Genomic DNA, 19,894 nt, shown 5'->3' with positions numbered 1-19,894 from the left:
CGCCCAACGTCTTTAAGGCTCTAGTATTATTGCTTCTGAATCTGTGTGAGCCTCTACTGTACAGTACATCCCCTACAGTAGCTTACAAACACTCCACCAATGTAAAGGCAAAGGAAATGTATTAACACTTTTCAAGAGAGTTTGACATTGAAACTTACAGCATGCAGTATGTATGAATACAAGCACTAAAGTACTGTATACAGCACAGATGGCTCTACAGAATGTCTGTTCACTGTAAAATCCTTTCCCACTGGCCTCACTCTAATCTTTGCTATTAAAACGTTGTCCTTTCTAACTTGGTTATTTACATTTTCATCAACATTTCTGTATTTTAATGAAACACTGTTTAGTAGTAGTAGTAGTATTTTATGTCCTAGTGTAAAGTATTGTATTATCATATTTATGTTTTTAAGGTGATGAAATTGTTGGAGGGGTAGAAGCACTTCCTTTTTTTAGAATAAATCATATAATTAAAACTGGTGAAGCTCTTGTGTGTGCGATTATCAGGTTTTGAATTATTACCATAATCATATAAATATATGTTGGTCATTCACAAAGTATATCTAAAACAGATACAGATATGTTCTACCATATTATCATCGGTTACTGTATGTGACCGTAACCATGGTAACAACGCGTCATGCTTCATGCCGTGTTGAGCGTTACCTCCTCAAGTACAGACCTTCTTCATGAGGAATACAATTAGAGTGAGAGGGGATCAGATGAGTCACAGCTTCATTAGGAACAAATCAAAGTCCTCACCGTTGCTCTTCTTATACTGGAGCTTGGCGTATTCGGAGCCTGAATGACCAGACTGGATGGTCCACCGGTCCAGGTCCTGGTCCAAACCCACAAGTCCACCGTTTGACAGTACGGGGTTGCTGCTGTACGGGTCGGGCCCCTGTTTGTAGGAGGCATTGGAGTACGTGTCATAGTAGGCCAGCAGGTCGTCCTCAGCCGCCGTGTTGATGGTGCTGTAGATGGGGCTGTCGTTCGACGCCGTGCTGTGCTTCTCTGAGTGGGCCGGGTAGTGGGCGATGCCAGCTGCTGAACAACACGAGGCTCAGTCATCTGCTCAGCGCCAACACGCAGGTCAAACACAGGATCTGTTACTTCACCAAAGGTCAGAGAGCTCTCACTGTTGTAAAATCTGTCCGAGTCCAGTTTGCCCGAGGCTTTGCCTTTCTGGGTGAGGTTTGGGGTGGGCCACGAGTCGGCCAGCCAGGGGTAGTTCCCCATGTTTGACCCCAGCAGGCCAGGCCTGGAGGCATTAACACATGCACTATGATAAAGCACACAAGGCATCGAGCATCTGAATAAACGCATGGGTTCAGTTTACCCTCCGTTAATGATCCCCGATCCTTCACCGTGAGCGAAGCCAACTGCAAGAAGGAAAAGAAACAAGCTTCGAATCGTGTTTTAAATCTCACTGGAAGGTACAGTAAAAGCATTTTGGACTCGAAACGCTGTGTGGGATAAACAGTTTGCTTGGAATAAAGGACAGATTCCAATCAATACTTTATGAATATACAGTGTTGACCCACTTACACAGAAAGGCATAAAACGTATTCATACAGTACGTGGTACTGTACGTCTGCTGAATGGAGATGAACCAGAGAAGCTGCCTCGCTGTATTTATACAATCTAAATTAAAAAAAAGCATAATTCTGTATTTCTGTAGAATTGTCCATTGAGGATTCATGATTTTCTCAAAGTCAGAAACAACTGATGTGTTTGTGTGGATGTAGGAGTCACTGTTAACATTCGCTGGAGCCAGTGTTTTCTCAGCGCTTTCCTTTTGTTGCTGCTCAAACAAATAACCCGGCGAAGGAATAAATACATTTCAATTGAGTCAACGTGCGATCAAAGTGCAGCCGCTGTTAAAACGCAAATACGAGCTAAAATGGAAAACGTTCATCACCGCTGGCGAAGTCCCAGCGGTTTATTAGCAGGTCACTGTCATTCGTTGGAAAATCATTCAAGGCTTTGTTCACCAGCGGAATCGGTCCGTTTTTCTGTAGCTTGGCTTTTATCTATTTAAGCGTAATAAATAGTTAAACCTCATAACTGTCAGCTCTCATATCACCCTGACTCCATCACAGCCTCAGCTGTAGTCGAACCCCCCGCTCACCTGCTGGTGTGTAGGCGAAGGACGTGGTGTAGTGGCCCAGCTGCTTCCTCCTGCGGTGGCGACAGTACAACCAGCCGCTGAAGCCCGTCAGCGCCAACCAGGCGGCCACTCCCAGGCCCGCGATGAAGGAGGGCTGGCGCAGCACGCTGGCGACCTGCTCCGACAGGCTGAGGTTACGGCCCTTCTTCACCGAGGTGTGGTCCATCGGTGGGGCTGGAGACACAGGGCTAGTTACTGTAATGCGGTTGCTTCTTCGTGGGGGCTGGAGCCACAACTACACCATTCTACGGTTTTAACACTACGTTCACACGGGTGATTTCCACATGCGGGGCTCCATGTTTCTGTAGTAGCTGTGAGATGCGGAGTGACTCACCGAGGAGCAGGCTGACAGGCGGGCTCTCGGCACCCGCACCCAGGCTGGTGACAGCAGCCACCGTGACAGAGTAGTGGACGTCAGGCACCAGGCCCGTCAGCAGGATGGACAGGACGGACCCTTCCACCGTGCGGTTGATCTGGTCCTCCTGCTCCACGCTGCTGCCCAGACACCAGACCTGACCGACACCAGACACACGCTTCTTATTTACATACAAATATGAGACGTCCTCTGATAAGGTGCAGCTCTGCTATTATAATATGCGCAGCACTGATAAAACCCTGGATGCTGCCTTTGCCGTATTAAAGCTTATCTGGTACAGTAGCTCACTGAGGAACCACACTGAGGAGAAAGAGAATAATAAGCGAGGTCAAGATTATGAAAGAAATCTGATCAAAATCCACTACTTTTACTTTATACATGAAGACTATAATAAAAACATCCGTGTCATGCCCCATGTACTTACTGTAAAACACAAATGTGTTAACTGTCATTTAGGTCTAACTTGAAATGCTACAGTAAATGTTAAAACACAACTGACTCAGTATTGTCGGCTTCACTGATGTGTCATCATTAATCACAGCGCTACAATAGTAACAGTATTAAACTGTATTAGTGGTCGTCTCTACCTTGTGAAGCCTGCTTTAGTTATGATACTTAATAACATAAAGAAACAAATGATATTAAAATAAAATATGTATTGTTTTAAAAGGCACCAAAGGTTAAATGTAAAACAATGTTTTTTTTAGTTTTGCATCTGGTCTTCAGTCTTCTACTGTTAAATCCGTCTGGTACATGAAGAGTAAAAACTACAATGCTGCTTTTTAAAAAAGTGAAGAAGAAGAAAAAAAAAACATGAACTTCCTCAGTTCATTTAGTTTCTAGTAATTTATAGTTATTGTATCTGTACAGCCTACACTGAATAAACAGTGAAAACTAATAATATTGCACATTTAATTCTTTGAAGTCTTATATACAGTATTTGTAAAGTTCCTAACTGCAAGTACGAACATGGCTGTGAGACGCCACAATAAAAGCCTTTCAGTATCAGGAGCTATGACAGTACAAAGAGTACGTGCAGATGGAAAGAATGATTAAAACAAAACAGAACCTCCTGTTCTATTTGAGTTTATATTGTCAGAAGCAGCAGCAATCGATGCTGCGCTCATTCTATTAGACGGATAACAGCACTCGGTGCAAACAGGCGACAGGAACAGTCGGTGCTCAGCCAAGAATCTGATGACAGGACCGAGCCTCTGTCTGCAGCAGCAGCAGCAGCAGATAAGAGGCAACCAGTCGTTTCCAACTGTTAATTAAAATCTGTATCTAAAACAAAACTAAAAAACTATCTAAACAAAACCTCTAAACACCAATGATTACATAAACACCACCGATTAAAAACAAATTCCATTTTATGGCCGCGTCGCCATCAGCGCAGACGTGAACAGCAGAGAATAAACCGCAGGCGTGGTCTCGGGAGTCGCGGGGTCACGTTGTGATCTCACCTTGTACTCGCGGATGATCCCACTCTGGATGCTGTGAGGCGGCGGCTCCCAGGACACGCTGATGCTGGAGCTGTTGCTGAGCTGCACCACTGACACGGCCTGTGGAGGAGCACTGAGCACTGCAGACACAGGGCAGACGGACGCCGGTTCACCATCACTCTCTATTACAGATGTGTCACTTCACAACAATAACTTATAACCTATGATTAAAAATAGAAAATGACGGAGTCCCAAAATTTAGAATGATGCACTTTTTGTTTCCGTTTGATCGCGTTGGTCCAGAGCTCCTTACCCTCCTCGGGCGTTCGCAGCAGCACCATGAGGCTGTCGTGTCCCTGCAGCTCGTTAAAGTACGGCCGTATCTTGACTTCGTGCTCCGTGTTGCTGTGCAGGTCCACTAAAATGGTGCTGTGGTCCGACGTCTCCTCCACATCCTGCACCAACCAGGAGCCGCCGATGGTGCGGTAAAACAGGCGGTAGCCCTGAACGTACTGGGAGCGACGGGCGACCTGCAAGGACGAGACGCCGATAGCACCAAACAGCCCTTCACACGTGCAGCAGTAATCCAGTTTAGAGGCGGCCGTGCTTGCACACTAATCTGTTTGCACCACGTCAGGGTTCGGGTGAGTTTTTGAAGTTAATATCTGCGGATGAGCGTGTCCTTCGCACTCCGACTTTGAAAAAGGTCGCCCCATTCATGCAACTCACAGTCCAGGAAACCTTGGCGCTGGAGGGGGAGAGCACCACGGGCTTCTGCAGGTAGACGGACACCTCCCCCAGCTCCCTCTGCACCTGCCTGTGGTCCACGCCCTGCTCAGTGGGACTCCCATCTGAAAGAGCCGGGGCAAACACGCCACCAATGACTATGAAAAGCAGGGAAAAAGCAGTTTTATTCAAATTAAACGTTGCTCGGGGCTAAAGAGGATCACACGGGGAAAGCAATTAGTTCCAAGACTCCACATGCGAAGCCGTTTTTCCTAAACTGCAGTACGTTGCACATTATCTTTGCCTCAGCACTCTTAATTTCTTTTTTGAGCAGAGAAACTGAAATGAATGTTAGGTTATTGCAGCTAATATTGGATATCATGCCAAAGCAAAACCAGACAGGGACGTATTCCCGCGTGGGCCTCACCCTGGGTCCTGACGGGCTCTGAGATGGGGCTGGGGTCGCTGAGGCCGTAGGAGTTGACGGCTCGGACGATGAAGAGGTAAACGGTGTTGGGGAAGAGGCCGACCACCGTGTGCCGCTCCTGCTTGACGTGGTCAGCGACGGTCTGCCAGGTGCTGCCCACTGACTGGCTGCAGAGGAACAGCGTCCCAACGTGAGTCTACACTATTTTTTATCACGACTGTGGGTGAAATAACAACACTCTGGCCTCTGTGTAGAGCAGCTTCATTATCATGTGATATATTTGATCGCAAACCCGTGGCCACTGCTGACAGATTCATAGACTCACGGAAATATTTGAAATAAATATAATAATTAATTATTTATTTTCTTTTTTTACTGTTTAGAATATTATGTACTCTGATGCTTTTTTTAATTTCTGAGGATTGTCCAGTCATTGATATGGAATTAACATTACAATATTGCTATTAAGATAAATAAACAAGCTATTGTTTCAACACCACCAGCATCTTCATCCTGTTACTCCATCCATCGCATCCGTCCCCTAAACCACAAGCGTTACCGTAACAGGGGTCTAAGCTCATACAGTCTAAATGGATCTGCTGATGGAAGTGTTCTTCTTCAGTTTCTAGGCCAAAATCCCCAGTTCTATCTGTTATGCTAAAATTATGCCATGTTAGTAAATTTGATGCTATTGCCAGCGCTCAGTCATCTGATAAAGACAGGAAGCAGGAAGAACAATCAGTCTAAAGCAAACAACTCCCGCCTACCTGCATCTATAACATATTGTTGTTACCACATGACAAGTGTTTGACCCACAGAGAAGCAAACGGCGGTGAAGGTGTTGGACTGCGTCCACACAGCGCAGGTCTCGCGTGACAGGCAGAAAAATGACAAGTCTCAGTCCTCGTCCTTATTGCAGCAGCTCATAACGACAGCTTCTGTCGGGTCCGGTGAGGATACAAGAGCCCGATGCCGAACACAGGCAGGACTATCAAACAGCACGGGCACAATTTAACATTTCCCCCGACTCCGCGGAGAAGAAGACGGCAGCGTAATTACAAAAAGCAGGCCGCGGCGTCGCCCTCCTCCTCCGCAACCTCTCTCACCAAATGTTCTCCGGAGAAATACTCCTTTTTTGCCATTTAAATAAAGTCAATCGTGCCTTTTGAGAGAGTGCGTGTGCAGATGGCTTTAAAGTGGAATCCACAATTGGTGCTTTTCCATAAATCATCGCTTCTCATCCCTTTTAAATATAAAACACGAGTGAATGTGTGCCTCCACTCTGAATAGTGGGGATGGCAACGAAAAGACAGGGGAATATATTGTTGCATATTCCTCTCTTTGTTCCAAGGATGCCTGAAAACAAACATTTCCTGTGAATTCATTGCTGCAGTGAGCGGATCCAAATCTCCGAATCTACACACACACACACACACACACACACACACACACACACACACACACACACACACACACACACACACACACACACACACCCCTAACTGGACTTTTCCGTGCCTGCTTGCACTCCACTCGCTCTCTACCCTCTCCCGGCCCCAGTAATGACTGAAGTCCTTCTCTCGGTTGGCATCCTCTCCCCCCGTTGCCCCAGGATAGGACAGAGCCGGCGAGCTGACCTCTGCAGTAATTGTCTCCTTCACTCACTCACTGTCTCGCTAGGTCCTCTTGGTTGGTCGCGGGAGATGCCACGGCTAAATACTGAAGCAGTGAGTGGCACGGTTTCACTTAACAGAAGTGTCTCCACCTCAGGCAGAGTCGAGTTATTTGCAGTATCTAACGACGGAAAAAGGCTTCACAGGCCGCTGCTGTACATAAAAGAGTGTGGATGCAAATGAATTGGCTCCATATTGTTTTTAAGGGAGTGAGACCTTTATCCTGAGGTGATCTAATGTTTTAATCTTTTAACTGAATGGGAATCTTGTCTATGTCTTGTAAGGCAAAACTACAATTTCAGACACGCGTAAGAATAAATTCTTTAAACAAATCAACCTCTAAATGTGCGATGAGAAAACGGCTGAGTCAGCGGCGAGCATTCGCAGCACGAAGACGATAATGGGATAAAAGCCAGGCTCGACGAGCTGCAGGTTCAAATGAATGCGTTTTTTACCACGCTGTGCTCCAACTCCACCTGAAGAAAGAGGCACTCACGAAACACAGCCAGGAATGAATTTGCCTTAATTGCAGAGAGGATGGAAGATGCAGCAGACGCCGTGTTTTCCTTAAAAATAAATAATATAGAGCGAGCCTGCTTTTAAATGTCAAACTCTCTTTCATCCTTTTTAAACGCGTCTACTTTCACGTCACGTATTCAGTGTCTTGTGTCTGTATCTCAACTTGTGAGCTTGATAGTTATAATTACAAAAGTATTAATAGTGAACTCGCCTGATTAATTTGAATCTGTAGGTAGAAAAGCAGTGAAATCAAAGACGAGCGATGCCTCCGTTTACCTGAAAGCTTCGATGATGTAGGAGGTGACGGCGGCGCCGCCTTCGTGGGGGTTCGACTGCCAGGTGAGGGTTACGGTGTTTTTGGACACCTCCGTCACGATGGGCTTCTGGGGAGGTCCCGGGAGCTGGATGAACTCGGACACTCTGCTGGTTGAAGACACTCCGTCCTCTGATGAAAACACACACACACACACACACACACAGCATTGTTCCTCCACGCCTCTGATGAACACCGGCGCTGGCAGCGTGCGTGGTTCCTCCAACACAGATGTCTAGCGTGAGAGTGACGGGCTGTGAAGTGGAACAAAGAGTCGGCCGTGTGAGTACCGTACCTCTGACCGCCAGCATCCCGCTCCAGCTCGACTCCCCCGTGGCGCTGGACGCCACGCACGTGTACATCCCCGAGTCCGTGTCCTGGCAAACAGCAGCCACATTTGAGACAGACGTCAGAACAAGAAGTGGTTTGGAAATAAACCTAGAGTAGGTTTTAATTGTTGGAGGACGTTTGCACAGTTCACTTGCTTTTAGATTAATTACTATTAGTTTCCTTAATAACAACCCAGCATATTGTAGCTTTGTACAATCTAAAATAACGGCCTAGTTCCTTGTTCTTTACTCATATTACTAGATATCGTTACTGTACTTCGTTTGACCTGCTGTTCTACCCCAGGCTACATGAGCAAGGAGCCAAGTGAACCTTGAAACCTCCCCTTGTTAGTTCTGTTTTGCTGAACATACAGAGTTTTAGGAAACTCTTATTAGCAAACTCTTGTCCAGTAGTTGCTGAGTGAAAAATGTGTGATTCTCATTTCAGCTTTAGTTTAGGTTTTGTCTGATAGGCTTCCTAGAAATGTCTCCGCAAGTTCACCAGCTTGGCTGAAGTGATGAAAAAATAAATAGAAGTAACACAACACTATCACAGCCTTCACACACACACTGCGGGTTAATAGAATGACACACGCTGTTACGTCTGATATTGTGCTTTTGCTCCTGCAAATAAGAAAAAGAAGAGTCATAATTATCTCCCTTGCTTCTCAAAGATACATTGTGTTATTGGTAAAGGTTAAAGAATCACATCAGGCAAATAATAGTCAGTGAGGCTGAAATGAGAATCACCGATTCGTGTTTTGAGCTTCAGAATGAACCAAAACAGCAACAGTGAGGACCGCAATACGAACACAGCCACTGGGTGAAGCTTAGGGGACGCGTGGAGGCCGGCGATAATTCTCTGTGCATCCGTTAATGCAAGCGAGGAACAGTGGAGCCGGCGTGGGGTTGATTCCCATTATAAAAATACAGACTGCGGCAGCTTTAAGGAAAGGATTTACACGCCTCTCCGACGGCCGCTGTCTGGGTTTCGGCACCCCCTTAAACTGAGACGGAGCCCATGCATATGCGAAAACACATCACCGCCCTCCACCAGGCGGAACCCGGCGTCCTGTTTACACGGGGGAGCCCTGTTCATGCCTCCCTGACCCACTGCAGCCCGGCGCCGGATCCACGCCAGCCCGCTGGAGCCGTCATCGGACCACATGAGATCACCCGCCGCAGCGTTGACCTCTGGCCGACAGAGCGACCGCGCAGCGCGCCGGCAGGTGGCCTTCTTCAGATTACTCCGACTCCGGCTAAAATATTGATGGCGGGCGGGGGCAAGAGCGGGGTAAATATTTTTAGTCGCTTGCTCGTCGTGTCTTGCTTTTTTTCCCCCCCTTCGCGCTGCTCGTCATCCCCCTTGATGCCACACTAATGCACGTCTTCTGTTCCATTGAGCACATTGGCATGGCAGATTTCCCCCGCCTCAGCGGTGCACTGGACCGAACCCTAATGCTGCGAGTCCGCTGCCGAGGAGGAGAGGGCGAGGCTGGAGGTGAACGAGCACGATCGGGCCGGGAGCTTCAATTGGCAGCGGGGGCGATTTGCCGTTTATCGGCCGCCGCGAGTCACCGGCGCCGACGGAGCCCCGCGGGTGCGGAGCGGCCTGCGGGTGGGGGGGTGCAGCACCAGGGCGCCGCCGACCGCTCCTCCATCAAAGCAGAACGCATTAGCATTTACAAACAAGCGCCTTCATTAACATTACAATTACACACCGCATGAGCACATAATTGCACTGGAGAGATACGCGCTGCCTTGGAGAGATTAGTCTTTGAAACGACGTCTCACCTTAATTTTACAAACGGGAGCGGAATGTTTAATGGGAATGAGGGAAAACAGGAAGCGAGCCGGGGTGAGCGCTAAGGGGAGGTCGGAGGTCACGCGCGGGTGTTCACACCGATCGCTGCGGCTCTTTATCGGAAACACAGTCTGTTTATCGTTCGGGTTCTAAAAAGAACCCGCTCGGCTCGAAAGCCGCTCGAGGCAAGCGCACACCTTCACATCTGCGATTTGCAAAGTGCCGTTGTCCATCAAGGTCAGCCGGGGCCCGTTCCCCTGGACGCTCTCTCCATCCTTCTCCCATGTAATCCTGACCGAGGGACCCCCGATTACGCGGCAGTGCAGCCGTGCCGTTGCCCCCCGGGACGCGGTCTGATTGGCTGGACCCTGGCGAATGATCGGCGGGACGCGACCCGAGGGGCCTGGTGGTGGGAAGGGGAGGAGAGGAGGATCCTGTTAGGGGGTTTCATCTCTCCTCTGATTAGTCATGCAGTGGGGAGAGGCAGGGTAAACATTTACAAAGGGTGAAAATACTTTAGCTGCTTAGATGCTTAGTGGGCAGAAAACATTAGGCTGTATAAAGATTAAATTCTACTTCTTACAAGCTCCCAGAGGAAGTAAACAAAGCCTAAATTAAATTCCATTGCCCAAACAACACAGAGTTTCCGAACCGTGCTCCTCCCTGGGCTTCGTGACCTTTATTGCGCCTACAACATTGAGTAATTGCTTTTCGCTCATTATCTGACGATGCGGGGTGGAACGTTCTCCCAGGTAGCAGCTCTCACCTCCCTCCACCTCCAGCAGCGCCTTGGTCAGCACGCTTCCCGCCACGCTGATGGCCTGACAGATGTAGAAGCCCGAGTCCTCGGGGTGGACGTCGGTGATGGTCAGTTCTCCGCTCATGGAGACGGAGTAACGGCCCGACTGCGACGGCGGCTGACCCGGGAACAGCAGCATCTGAACACACACACACACACACGCACGCACATCAGTGGACCGACATATGTTCTTCTGACTAATCTTCACTCTGCCCAACACTTGTTTTTTACTGAGTACTGGTGGGTCCACAGATCTAAACCGGAGGCGACTGGATGGGTTGGTGTTTCCAGTGATGATACTCAGCGTACATGTTTTATAACCACCCCATGTTTTGCTGTAATTGAGATCAATGTGAACAAGGGGGAAGGGATGCACATCAATTCATTCAGCCATCCATTTCATTCCCTTTAAGAGGCTTAGACTTGGAGGGACCGAGGTTATAAGGCTACACATAATCCCCCGAACACATCCAAAAGCTCCACCAAACAGCCGAGCCACGCTGCGGCCGTGCCGCGGACGGGAGCTTATTCATAGATCTGGAGCCCAACTTCCCGTTCTCTCTCCAAAGAGCTTCTGAGAACATCTGAAGCTCCTCTAAGTCAGCGATCCCAGCTGCTGTTGTGGGTATTTATAGCCGGGCAGGACGCAGAAGGAGGGGGGGTCTCGCCCCGCGGGTTCATCTCGTCCACACCTGGTGTGCTTCCTGCCGCCCCCTCTCCAGCGGCTCCTCCGCTCGCCAACGCTTTGCGCCGGCGCCTTCCAGCTCTTTGTCTGCGCTCACGTCTCGGAGCCAAATGCAAACGAGCTGCACTTTTTGCCCGTTTCATCTCGAGCGGTGCGGGCGAGAACCCAAGAAGAGTCTGATTGGATCAGACGGGAGCCTGAGTCATTCTCGGCTTTAGAACAAAGAGGTGTGAAACTCCGCTTATTGATATGACACAGTATTAGTAGGTTTTAGAAACGAAACCCACACATGAAAAAAACAACTCCAGGCTTCGCAGATAACAGCAAACAAGTGCAAACAGGAATTTCCTTTCCTGTTTTTGAACACTGAGCTGGAGGGCGTCTCCAGCCTCTTACCTGGCTGCCCTCCTTCTGCCAGAAGATGGCGGGTGGAGGGTTTCCTGTGGTGCCGCACTGAAAGGTGATGCTCCTCCCTTGGGTGGCTATCTGGTCCCGGGGCTTTGAGGCAATCTGAGGTGGAACTAGGAGAGGGACAGAGTGTGACCACCCATTAAAAAGTCGTGTGGTGGAAAAGTTGTTGATGTCAGAGCCACAGTTTGTGCTGCAAAGTTTATAGTGTAACAATCATTTTTCCCTTTTTTTTGGTCAAATATTACATAATTGTACCTTGAACACTTCTAAACCATCTGAGGCATTTAGAGGCAAATCACACTTTGGAGAAGCTGTTACCAGCTCAGAACGGGAGCCCCAGTGAGAAACAGTTTTTTGTACGATGCTTCAGCCAAAAAAGGCTTTAGTGTGTAAAAGTGCTTCAATACTGAAATCACACTTTACACCATTTGCTTTCAGCCCTGATCTGCATCAATGAAGGACTCTTCATTGCCCGTAATAAGCACGATTTGGAAGTCATCTCTTTAACCTTCGGAGCCTTTTGATCCATGGCCGCGCTCTCGTCGCGCTCTCATCTTTAATGAGAGACCTCACCTCCGTGTCCTCTGGGAGGAAACAAGCGACGGCAGCGCGAGGCGGCGTCGGCGCGTGACATTTAACCAGTTATTTTGGGAGAAGGTCTGAGCGGAGCTGCCGATTTCCAGCTGGGGTCAGGTCGTTGCCTCGTCCACATCGTCCCATCGCAGTAGAACTACACTGACCGCTGCTTCCCATAACTCCCCCATGAATGACTGGCTCACACTCGCCGTTGGATGAGGACGTTGCCTCGCCTGGATTCCTCCTCTCTACAAATCTGTGCTCGGCGCATATGCACAGACACGCGGGAGCACACAAACACATTTTTGGCTCAGTGCACTAGAAAATTGAGTCATCTGTGTCACATCTTAATGTTCTCGCTGTGAGCATGTTTTGATGATGTTTTTGCAAACGTTGTTTTCTTCATTTGCCTTAATGTCTTTAAACAAATCTGATGTGTTACTGTAGTCGCTGCACGTACTGTCTCACTGCCTTGGATCATATGTGAAGCATCGCGCTGATCTGACTCTTAGTCTGGTTTGGTTAATTATGCTTTTTGAAATTCTTTTTCGTGTTTGTGGCAACTGTCAACAACTTGAAGGACTTTGCAGTGAAAGACCCCTTTGATAATTTTAATTATAACTGCCTATACTGCTTTTCATGCTAAAGAATATTGGACTTCAGTGTCTCAGTACGGAGCCTGAAAATTTCCATGCCATAAAGTCCTGTAGATCGTCCACACTGCCCGTCTCAAAGTGTGTATTTCCAGCCCTCTGGTGGAAACAATGTTGTAAGAGTCACATCATTGTTGTTGTTTGGTTGAAGCTTGTGGCTAACGGCACAAACAGTGGGTGAACGGACCTCATGGTTCTGGCTGGAGAGTGAGGACCCCACACAGAACCAATTGTGTGCGTCAGAAATAATGTTCTGGTATTCTGTGTTCGTCTGGGCCGGACCAGAGTCGGTTCTGTGAGCGGCCTGTTTAGGCAATAATTGAACTACAACACAAATCGTACTTGGACACACACCCAGAGTGTGTTAAAATGTACCAGAGATTCACAGAAATGAACCAGAATGCCTTTGCATGTGCCGGGACCTTTAAGTACATATTACCATGTTTAGCCTTTTACCGTAGACTGAATCATGCTACCACAATATAGGAACCGGCTTTAGCTCTCTAACAGGGTGTAACCTATTAAAAGACTCTATTCTCTACTCTCTACTCTACTCTACTCTACTCTACTCTACATTTTTTATAATACATTTTACTACTACTACTACTACTATTATAACTACTGAACTACTAATCAACCAACCACTAATAAAACAAGTTCAATTTATCCTGGAATTAGTGTGTGTAGAATTTGTCTGGACCTCGTGACCTTGACCGGTAGCTTTCTCTGACCCTAAACACTCAACTCCATTCTCTTGTCTTGAAGTCCATGTTCTGCGAAGCAGAAGAAATTAGGGCCAGGGCGTCCACTGAGCTGTAATCAAATGCTTTTCTTTTGCATTGGGAACCATGTGGCAGCAAATGAGGACAGGATTTACACAGCGCCACACAGCAGATGTGTGTTGGATGGGAACTCTTAATCTGGCGTACATTAATGCACTTAATGGCTAAGTGCAGCAACAGGCATGTAGTCAATATGTTAGCAGCTAATGGAGGAACTTATTTACAGCATTAGGCATCGATTGTGTTGCTTTACAATAAGTGAGAGCGACTCTTTTGAGGAGAATTAGATAAGAAAAGCAAACTTACAGAACAGTCCGACTGCGGTGATAAGGGTTTGAAACATGATGGAGAGAAATGGGAAATTAATGAGATGAATGAAACGCAGAGCTACAAAACAAAACCGGTGATTGCATGAAAAAAGGGAGGGGTGGGGAGTGAATGGAGGACTGCTCGGTTCGGATTTCATTTACTCTGATAAAAGCATTAGCGGATAAAGTTGTCTGAGACTATTTAAATGAAGGCGCACGCGCGGCGCTGGAGAAAAGGGGGCACGAAGAGCGAGGCGGCGGGAGATAAAGAGAGCGGAAGACAGAGGGAGAGAGTCATGTCTTATTAATACTGCGACCGCTCTCTGGCAGCGAGTTGAAGCACACATCTACCAAACATCTGTCAAACGGTGTAATCCATACGGTTTAGCATAAGCTCCTGGCGGCGCCGCTGGACGGGGACTCAGAAAACACGAACACGCGAAAGCACGGAGCAGCGGACAGGAAGTGGAACAAGGCCTCGTGCGATGCGGCTGAGGGGCGGGGTCTGAGGGGAGGGGCGGGGTCTGAGGAGGCGGGGTCTGTGGGGGGGGTCTCACCGTGGACCTGCAGCATGGCCGACGCCTCCGTTTTGCCCACGCTGTTCTCAGACGTGCAGGTGTACGTCCCTTCGTCCTGCTCCTTCACACGGAACAAACGCAGGTTGTTGCCGTTGCGGATTTCGAACCTTGCGAGGGATCGAGACAGGAGATAATGTAAGATCTGACAAAGGAGCGTAACGGCAACAACAACAACAACAACAACAAGCAAAGCTATTCACACGAAGCAAGGAAAATGTGCCAGGTGTGTGAGATAATGTACTTGGTTCCGTGTCAATTACCCGGGTGAAAGGTTTGTTTTTCCCAATTAGGTCTTAGAACCAGTGGAACAATGTGCTTATCTAATGCATCTCAGATACTTTTTGAAACAGATGAAAATGAAAAATGACATAAATAGGATAATTCTTTAAAGACGTGACGGTGAAACTGGGACCTTTACAATTATGTGTCATCAAGTGAGCAACAACATGTGTTACTGCTCATAGTTTGAATGATGCATAATGTGTGTGAATCTGTTGAATATCTCAGAGCGGTCCACTTTACTCTGCGATGCAGAACCGAGCCAGTAGGCCCAGTATTTAAAGGCCCATTGTCCGTATGTCAGACATCCAGAACGCTGCCAAGGTTTGTGCTGCATTGTAGCGTGTGTGCGGATTAAACTAACGAGATTGAACATGTTAATTACTGAGCATCAGACGCGCTGCTAAGCAGATTTTGTTACCTTTGGACGGAGCCGGGCTACGTTTTATCCTTGTTTCCAGTCTGAGTGCTGAACTAGGCACAATCAGCTATTGTTTCATTACATATCAGTGTTCCATTACGCCACTCCCATTATTAGTATTAGTAATATTAATTAATAGGCTTAGCTAAATATGATTAAAATGAAAATAAGTCTTTTTTTAGCAGACACATGACAAAACAACTACTGAGCAAACACTTGTGCTGATGAATCCCATCCCTGTCCATCGTTCTCACCTCCCACGGGGAAGCTCCCCTTCCTCCCTGCGCCAACGCACAGTGGGCGCAGGATCTCCGTGGACCTCGCACAGGAAGTCGACGGTTTCGTCCTCCATGACCACCTGGTTGACGGGCCGTCGGACCAGCACGGGTCGCTCTGCAGAGCATTAGACGTGTTAGAGAAGCGCTTCCCGTGTAGGACAAGAGGACTCTCCGCTTAAACCCACCGTACACCACCAGCTCCGCAGGATCGCTGTCCCTTTCTCCCACCATATTGGTGCCCACACAGACGTACATGCCAGCGTCGCTCTTCCTAGTGTGAGAGATCATCAGTTTTCCCCCACGCATCTGAAAAAAAAAAAAACAGCACAGTGACAGCTCGAGAGATTAGCCTTCAGGGTGCCCCGAGTGGAGACGCCAGATAGATACAACTAATCATCACAGCTTTTAATGCAGAAATAATCCACATTTAGTTACTTGGAACATACTGTCATTAATCACAAATCCTTTCATAGCCCTGTTCCAGCTATTGTGGTATCGTCTTAACCCACATTTACTCAAGGAGCAACATCCCTCTAACTTTCCGCAGTTATTTCCATATTTTATGGAGGTTTCAATGATTTAATTTATTCACATTGTACCAATTATACATACAAATTGAATGATAGCCTTATAAAATATGATTCATAGATATGTTAAGCTAATTATATACTGTACAATTAACTCCAGCTTCACACACTGCTGTGAGCCAATAATAGCACACAAAGGGTTTTAGGCTAATACCAATCTTCTCCCTAAAATAGTTCAGTGTAGGACGGTTTGAATCTGTATTTAGTTCTCAGCCGCACCCTGTGATTTTCATCATTTTCAAAAAGTGTCACACATTATAAGCACTTGTGTCCAGCTGTGAATTTATAAGTCATAGAAAAGAATGGAAAATTGCATCCAATTTAGGCCAAAAGCACCCAGTGTTTCTAAAATTATAGCACAGTGAAAGCATCGTCAGATGTGATTTCGTCTGTCAGATTTCAGCTGAACTTCTGAAAGTGGCCTCAAGTAAAGTATGATTTAGCTGTAGATGAGGGCTTGCATTTATTAGAATGAATTGTAGCTGTTGTTTGGTCATCCACAAACACAGTATAATTATACATCTTATGCTCTTGATTCCTCACTTAGTTACTAATGTTTTGAGCCACGAAAACAGAAAAGGCAACAAAACACTTGACAGATTGTGCTACATGGTCTCTGGCATGTTGTTAAACTGCTGACAAATACAGAGAATTTTAAAAACCAAGTGGCGCATAAATCATTTAGTAAAACAGCTGGTAAATGGGGTTTTCAGCCAACATTAGTCAAACATGAATGAATTTTTCATCAGTCGTGACCAATTTGAATCAGGACGAGGCGCGTCAGACTAACTCAACTTTATTGGGCATTAACATATTTTACTTTCATTTCACAGTACATGTGAGGACAGCGCCGCCTTTCACCTCCTGCTGATTCATTCTCACGACTTTGGTTAAACTCACAGACACCCGCTCGTCCTTGGCGCTGACTCGGACGTTGTTGCGTTTCCAGGACACGCTGGGTTCGGGGTGGCCTCGCGGAGGCACGCACTCCAGCACGGCCGGCTCGCCGGCAGCGACCACCACGTCGCTGGGGGCCTGGCGGAAATCATCCCTCAGTACTGGGAAGGAAACGCAGAGAAATCCAATTAGCCGGAGAGGCCCTGTCCGTCTGATGTATTTAAAGCAAAGAGTGGAAATCGGACACAGATCGGTGAGCAGCAGCGCGGCCACATGACCGGCACCATCAAAGGACACACCAATTTGTCTTGGGAGTGGATCAGAGTTGTTCTCCTACTGTAAGTGAACCATCTTCTGGCTGAGGCTTGGTTGACAACGAGCTTATTAGGAAAATGTCCATTATTGTGTTTGCCTGTGCATGAGCGCTCAGACGCCTGACAACGTCCTTGTTAGCCCCGCCTGTGGCCTGCTACTCTGCTGTCAGCGCAAATGAATAATGCACGTCTCCTAGTCTGACACGGCGTAAACAAATAACAGTGCATTCATAATTTATTCCAGAAAAAAAAGGCCCCCGCCTTAATGAAGGGATTGTCTCAGATTTCAAATGTTATCCTACAAATCTGCAGCCCGGCCCTGATTTGAATGAAATCGATAGGGAACGAGCGAAGAGGCTCCTGGCGTCGACCCCGAGGTTTCCGCCGCCGCCGCCCTCGGGATGACGACTGGATGAAAAGGTTAACGCGGTGACTCTCGAGGTTCCATCTAATCTTTTCCTGTGACTGACAGATGAAAGCCTCAGCGTGAACAGTGAACTGGAGGCTTCTCATCAGATTTCCTGTGTAATGGAAAGACACAGCACGGGCATGAGGACAGACACACACACACACACACACACACACACACACACACACACACACACACACACACACACACACACACCTCATTGATTGACTGATTGATAACAGATCCTGCAGCTCTCAGGGAGTTTGAAGCCAAAGTGTAAGATTGGAACTGAATCAATAGATACAATCTGCTTTTGTTGAATATTTTAGTTACATGCCATGGATACAGACACAAAGATGGTATCTTTCTGTCACTCGACACTCAAACGATATTCTCGAATAAAAATATGATGTTAATCTCTATGAATAAATAAATTCTATCATAAATAACATTAGACTGTTTGATTCATCTTTTAGCATCAACTCCATATTTGTTCTTTGGGAGCTTGAGCATAAAACATCAACTTTCCACAGAGTTGCATCGTTAACATTTCATTATACACCAGCTAGTTACAATAATGACGTGTCATTTCTGCTGCCGACGCCATGGGGTGATGTGAAGTCTGCATTGTTCTTGACATATATTCACATCATTACTTCAAAGTGCACATTGGTTCTGCCAGAACAGAAACAGCTACAACATTAAGTTGTCTTTATATCGAGAAATTAGTGACATAACTAAAAATACAATTAAATCAAGTAAAAGTCAATTACTCTCGGTACATAAATAAATGTAAGCTGTGCAATTATGCAGCCGGTCTGTGTGAACATGGCAGCTCTGGCCTTTAAGCAAGACCAGCACTCATCTCCAGCATCGACAGGACAGATATTTAAAAAGGGAAAAACATTCTCCTGTGATGTTTGACATGTAATTGTGTTGGGGGGGGGTTCGCCTGCACATCACCCACCGTGTCTTTAAAGCCTCTGCCTCATATGAATGAATCAATCACCAAATACTTGCTCTTATAAACAGAACTTTATTGAAATTAAGTCAAGATTGAGTCTCTTTAGGAAGGGAATTATTTGATTTTGTGACATTTAGACTTTGTAGAAATAAGAAGAATTAGTCAGATCTTCTATCACAGACATTATTTGCTACGAACTCCCCGTCGGTTCCGAACCGGTGGGGCTTGACAAGGAACGGGACAGGAAATGCAGTGGGGTGAGCGGTAACGCTACGAGCAGGAAACTATAGCTCTCACAGAGCGTCAGTACAGCGCTTACATTTAAGCAGGAAATCTACGACCTACGTGCAACTCGCACACAGCTGCGACCACATCGTGCCACTAAAAACACTTTAATACTAAACCTATGCGCTTCCATGGCCGCATCCGCGGACCAGGTCGCAGGGGAAGAGGGAAGACCCCAATTACACGACCCAATACACAGAAGTAAAGTTAGCATTAAATGAGTTATTCAATACAAACAGGGTTGCTAATAAATGAACAGAGGTTAAAAACTAAACACTGACTCACTGCACGGCAGGACTAAAGCTCTAACAAAATGTGAGAACTAAAAATCACTGCTGTGCAGGGTACGACTACACACACTACTCAACGGGCAACAAAACATGAAAACACACAAGACGACGACACTGGACGACTACCAACCTTCACAGGTGACAAAGGACAACACATCAAATGAAACGCACACCAGCAATCACTGCAAACAGAAGCAGGGCTTAAATACTAATAAACACAGTTGAATGCATCAAACTAATTACACAGCACAGACAGCAAATGACTGTAAAACCAAACTAAGAATGTGGAGGATCCAAAACAGCGCCTCAAGCGGCGCGAAGGGGCAGTTGTTACATTATTACATGTCTTACTACACTGCAGTCATATTTTAATAATTATTCACCGTCAGGCTTCTGTGTGACTGGAGAGGAACTAGCCAGAGGTTTGCACAGAGCTTCTAGACATATACACTTTATAGCATGAACATACAACAGCACAATTAAAGCAGCCTCTGCAGGAGCTACACAACTGTCATAGGAGTGGAACCAGCAAAGGCACTCACTCTGCTCCCAAAGGTCTGTTCACCAAAAAAACCACGACGCTGTTCACTTGGCTGCCT

At 46.9% G+C, this 19,894-nt stretch overlaps 1 protein-coding gene and 1 long non-coding RNA gene across 3 annotated transcripts in view; one reads left to right on the top strand and one right to left on the bottom strand.

Annotated features, from left to right (window-relative positions):
* The window catches only part of zgc:77784 (uncharacterized protein LOC402947 homolog), a 37,078-nt gene that overhangs the window by 3,870 nt on the left and 13,314 nt on the right, over positions 1 to 19,894 (bottom strand). Inside the window, exons 3-20 of one of the 2 annotated variants that reach the window (XM_029171185.3) lie at positions 17,037 to 17,194; positions 15,735 to 15,855; positions 15,526 to 15,664; positions 14,551 to 14,678; positions 11,660 to 11,784; positions 10,546 to 10,717; positions 9,977 to 10,182; positions 7,942 to 8,023; positions 7,610 to 7,778; positions 5,142 to 5,308; positions 4,718 to 4,839; positions 4,302 to 4,518; positions 4,010 to 4,128; positions 2,505 to 2,682; positions 2,132 to 2,344; positions 1,340 to 1,382; positions 1,140 to 1,261; positions 763 to 1,047 (exon numbers count right to left, since the gene is read on the bottom strand). In XM_029171185.3, the coding sequence (XP_029027018.1) occupies positions 763 to 1,047; positions 1,140 to 1,261; positions 1,340 to 1,382; positions 2,132 to 2,344; positions 2,505 to 2,682; positions 4,010 to 4,128; positions 4,302 to 4,518; positions 4,718 to 4,839; positions 5,142 to 5,308; positions 7,610 to 7,778; positions 7,942 to 8,023; positions 9,977 to 10,182; positions 10,546 to 10,717; positions 11,660 to 11,784; positions 14,551 to 14,678; positions 15,526 to 15,664; positions 15,735 to 15,855; positions 17,037 to 17,194 (2,766 nt within the window). The remainder of the gene's footprint in view (positions 1 to 762; positions 1,048 to 1,139; positions 1,262 to 1,339; positions 1,383 to 2,131; positions 2,345 to 2,504; positions 2,683 to 4,009; positions 4,129 to 4,301; positions 4,519 to 4,717; positions 4,840 to 5,141; positions 5,309 to 7,609; positions 7,779 to 7,941; positions 8,024 to 9,976; positions 10,183 to 10,545; positions 10,718 to 11,659; positions 11,785 to 14,550; positions 14,679 to 15,525; positions 15,665 to 15,734; positions 15,856 to 17,036; positions 17,195 to 19,894) is intronic. The other variant, XM_029171186.3, reaches the window with a different exon arrangement.
* Positions 14,652 to 17,972, top strand: LOC129605012 (uncharacterized). The gene is made up of 2 exons (XR_008696472.1): positions 14,652 to 14,794; positions 16,970 to 17,972. It is a non-coding gene; the product is annotated as an uncharacterized LOC129605012 (long non-coding RNA).

Source organism: Betta splendens, chromosome 13 (genome assembly GCF_900634795.4).
Source record: "Betta splendens chromosome 13, fBetSpl5.4, whole genome shotgun sequence".
Taxonomy (NCBI): Eukaryota; Metazoa; Chordata; class Actinopteri; order Anabantiformes; family Osphronemidae; genus Betta; species Betta splendens.
This window is presented reverse-complemented; position numbering and strand designations above follow the sequence as displayed.